We start from the raw sequence: 4,812 nt of genomic DNA, 5'->3' as shown, positions 1-4,812 counted from the left end.
ATAGTTAATTTTAGTATACAAACAATATTTTTAAAATATTTAACTAGATATATATTATTAAAAAATCAAAATTCTCTAAAATAAAAAAATGACTCAATTAATAAAGTGATAAAATAAAAATTAATTATTCTCCCTTTCACTCTCCTCCTTCGTGATTAAATTCATACCAAACATAGGAGTCAAGAGAATTTATAGTCAAAAGTTAATTTTCACAAAATCAAAATTCGAAGGGATGCAACATAAAATACAGGTTCAAGAAATGTAAATATTGGTAATTGTAATATTTTTTTTACTGAGGTTAATGTTCATTTTTAAGGGAATTTAGTTGTTCTAAATTTTAGATTTCACTTGAAAATGTAAAGTGTGCTTTTTCGTTATTTATTTTATAGGTAGAATTAAGTATGAGAGAAAAAATATTTAAAGGTAAGAGATTACACTTTACTCTTTCAAGTAAAAATCTAAAATTTAGAGGATCCAAGTTCTTTAAAAGAGAATAAAAGAGAAAGTTGGGTGTTCGGACGAGGTGTGCGGAGAGGAGGCAGTGGTCGGCGGAGAGAGAGGAAGTGGCAGCGATGGCAAGTGGGGCGGCAGAACTGTAATCGAGGAGGTATTGTCAAGAGAGGAAAATGGGTGAGAAAAGAAGATAGTGGAGAAGGAAAAGAGGAGGAAGAATAAAAAGAGGGTAGTGTGATGGATGAAGAACATAATTGAGAAGGTAAAGAAAAAAGTCAAACACTATTTTGTAATCTTGCACACATAAACCTCGCACACGTGGACACCTAAAAGTCGTGTATGAGATAGTTGTCAGAACTGAATCGATGATTGAACCGGTTAAGTTATTGGGTTATTAGATTATTGGTTTAATCGGTGGGTCATTAGTTGAACCGATTGATCCGGTCATATGTGAATAAAAAATTTAAAATTAAAATTTAATATCCATATTTTTCACTAATATTTTAAAAATATTTAACTATTCTAAAACAATATGAAATATGAACAATAAGTATTTTGTTAATTTTACTCTATCATAAATATTTTTATTTTATTTTTATATTAAAATAACTATTATTTTCAAATTTTAATAATCTATTAATTAATTTATATCTATTATACTATTATATACTACAAGTATTTATTAAAAAATAATATTAATAGATATGATATGAGTATTAAAAAATAAGTGAGTTTGTAATTATTGTTCGCACTGGTTCGATGCCGTGTACGGTTAAAGATATCTATTGAGGACAGTGGTTCGAACTCTATCTCAAGCATTTTTTAAAAAAAAAATAAATTTCAAGCAGTTCGGTCGGACTAGTTTTTATCAGTTCACTCCGAGTTTGACCGGTTTGTTCCAATTCTTTGTTTTGCACAATCCAAACATCGGACTTGACTGGTATAGGATCTGGTTCACTGGTTTTTCGGTTAAACCGGCCGATCATATCCGATTTTAATAACTATAATTACGAGTTAACGTTTCAACTTAGTAGGTTCGATCAGACCGATTTTTATCAGTTCACTCCAAGTTTGACGGTTTGGTCCAGTTCTTTGTTTTCTACGGTCCAAACATCAGACCAAACCGATATAAAGTCTAGTTCACTTATTTTTTGATCGAACCGATCGGTCCGATCTAATTTTAATAATTATGGCTACGAGTTAACCTTTCAACTCAGTATTCTCTATTAATGAGTCACACCGAAAACTAATTTGGAAAATGTTTAATCCCGCTAGGGAGCCAATGGAGTATCTGTATAATGTGTACAATAGATTGTTTATTTGACCCAATATGAGTTAAAAATAAAAATTACCCACGTTTACTCTAATTTCAAAAGTGTTTATTTTTGTGTTAACCACCATTGTACATATTGTACACCAATTACATTGGCTCCCATATTTTTTCTTTAATAATTACTCATAAATTAATTTATTTGTAGTTTGGCGGGAACGAATAACGAACAAAGAAGCGTCCGTTGGGGTCAGAGAATCTCTATCGTCATCACCGCCATTAATAATTAACCCCTGTCTAAATCCACTCTAATCCCCTCGTATTCCGTCTTAAACCCTTCACTAAATTACACACCTTTAGTCAATTCTTAAAGCTTAATAATACTCATTCCTCGAAAACCCTAAATCCCAATTCCCGTTCTCAATCCTCAACAGCACTCTCCACATCTTCCAATGGAAGAAGAAAACGACACTCCTCTTCTCAACGCAAACGGCAACCAACCCTTCGCGAACCTAACCCATCAGGAACCGAAGACCCGGTTCATGACCCGAACACTCAAACCTGTTCCTTTCAAACCTTCTAAAAACCTCAACTTTGCGCGCCACGAGAAGCTCTTAAGGCGAATCGGTCTCTGGGACTTCGCGCATCTCGAATTCGATCGCCACATTCGGGTTGATCTCATAGAACAGCTTGTAGATAGTTACGAACCTTCCCTACGATGCGGTTACGTCAACGGTGTTAGGGTTTCGGCGAATCGAACTCAATTGGGGATAGCGCTGAAGCTGCTGCCCCTGAAGGAGGAGAAAGGTGAGATTTTTGGACAAGTGTTGGAAGGTTTGGACTTTGCTGAATCGGTTCAATTCCTTGAGGAGTTTATGTGGAATTGGATGGTTCTGGATGATGATGATGATGATGATGAGGGTGTGATGGTGATGCCTGATGAAGTTTTGGAGTGTGAAAGTTTGATCAGGGAAGGCCATTTTGGGAAGGTTGATTGGGTTGGGTTGATATGGAGCATGGTAGAGAGGGAGATGAGGGAGGTTGGGTTGGTTAAGTGTTACTATGCCTCTCATTTGCAGCTCTTGATCCAGGTGCAATGTGAGGAGTTGTTGAAGGAAGTTCCTTTGGTAATAGAGGTTGATGATGAGTTTCAGGAGCATAATACTGAACTCAGTTCAGGGAATGTTAAATTACAAAAGAAGAGTATTGAAGGGGACGAGGAAATTTTGGATTTTGGTTTGGATGATCATCTGGGTAAGCCGATTTTGCTGCAATGTGATGTTAATGTGAATAGTTTCGACTACGGGAAAGAGAAAGATGATGAAGAGTATGAGAATGATTCTTTGGAGTTGAATTCTGAAAGAGACTTTATCTCTTCTCAGGATGATCTTGAAATGACTTCCGGAAGTTTATTTGTTGGTAAGGGTCACAAGAGAGCAATTGAATTGGATTATGATAACACAAATCTTTCTTTGAGTGGCAATAACAAGAAGCTGAGAATAGATAATAATCCATGTAATAATGCTGAGCCTGTTGACTTTGATGCCTGTATGGCACGGATGCAAGATTGGATGGGGAAGGCTGCATTGATGTATGCAACAAAGAACAGGTCTTGTGAAGACTCTGCAATGAGTCTACAGAACCTACTAAACGAGATTCAGAACCGCGACAACAAGATAGAGGATTTGCGCAGGACAATGGTGGATGAAAGAAAGAAGGGACAGATGAATTTGTATAGACTACAGAAGGAACTTGACATGATGGCAAGTCTTCTGGAGGAATACAGAAAGGCCTTGAGGGAAACTCACAAGGCTTTTGCCGAATACAGAGCAATCATCAAGCACAAGCCGATCACCAAGAAGGGACAGTTGAAGAAGAAGCATTTGGCCATTGAACAGAGCTTGAAGGAGGACCACGTAAAAACAATTGCATGAAATTAATGTTAAAAGTCAAGTTCTTGAAACTCCCCTGAAGATGCTTCTCTAACTGCTTAGTAGAGTTTTAATGTTTGATTAATTCTATGTTTATTGTTGAAACTGAGAACATGAAGGAACAAACTATGGTAATTCATTCTTACATAGAATTATGTGGTAGCGCATAACAAATAATGAATATTTGTTTTATCTGCTTGTAATTTGGATCTTTGTGGACAAACACATATATCAATGTCTATATTCTGTTGCTTGGTATAGCAAAGAGTTGAATTGAGTGTATTTTTCTGTCAGCCTCTATTCCTTTTCATAATCAACAGTGGTATCTTTTGAAATCAATCCTTTTTGCACCTACAATGATTGGTATGCCTTCAACAATTTTGTTATAGAGTGAAAGTAAAATCCTTTGCCATTTGGCGTTCTTTTATCGTACTATGTCTATATCCAGTCACATGTTACATGTATGCAAGGTAGCAGTAGTAGTAGTACGAGGCTACAAGCATATAAGAAAAACAAGGTTAAAACTATTCATGTGCCAAAACTTGTGTAAGTGTTAGTGGTGTTGGCACTTTCCACTATAGGGACAACACAACACTGGTAGTTTGGATTGGGATTTCTGAATGAAATTGATCACTTAATCTTATATTCACTGATGCGTTACATAGAATGCTTATATCATATGAATGATTGAGAAATTATGCTTGCACTTATAATACATAAAACATTCTTTTTAATTATTATGTTACCATCCTATTGTAAAAGACAAATTGTTTATCCAATTTTATTTTTATTTATTAATATTAATATTAAAGATAAAAGATATACAAGAGAAATATACACAAAATAAAGGTTTAATTTTTATACACCAACAGTGTAAAACGTTTTACACAATTGTGTAATCACAACCGTTTTCTTAAATAACCATTTCACGCAGTTAATATAAAAGATAATTATTTTTGTTAATGTGATATTATGTGATTTAATGTATGTGTAAAACGATTTTACACTAACAGTCATTAAAATTAAACATATTACATTCTTTTTAATTATTGTATTACCATCGTATTGTAGACTAGCACCAAAAGAGAAAAGGACCATATTATAGAAAGCTCCAAACAAATCTGACACACACACACTAGCTAGGTGCATATTCGTGAG

General features: G+C 34.6%; 1 protein-coding gene across 1 annotated transcript; it reads left to right on the top strand.

Moving 5' to 3' along the window:
• On the top strand, positions 2,176 to 3,657 carry LOC110265232. The gene has a single exon (XM_021108116.1). It carries the CDS (start codon positions 2,176 to 2,178, stop codon positions 3,655 to 3,657), a length of 1,482 nt encoding a protein of 493 aa, XP_020963775.1.

The sequence above is a fragment of the Arachis ipaensis genome, chromosome B08 (assembly GCF_000816755.2).
Source record: "Arachis ipaensis cultivar K30076 chromosome B08, Araip1.1, whole genome shotgun sequence".
NCBI classification, from domain to species: Eukaryota; Viridiplantae; Streptophyta; class Magnoliopsida; order Fabales; family Fabaceae; genus Arachis; species Arachis ipaensis.
This window is presented reverse-complemented; position numbering and strand designations above follow the sequence as displayed.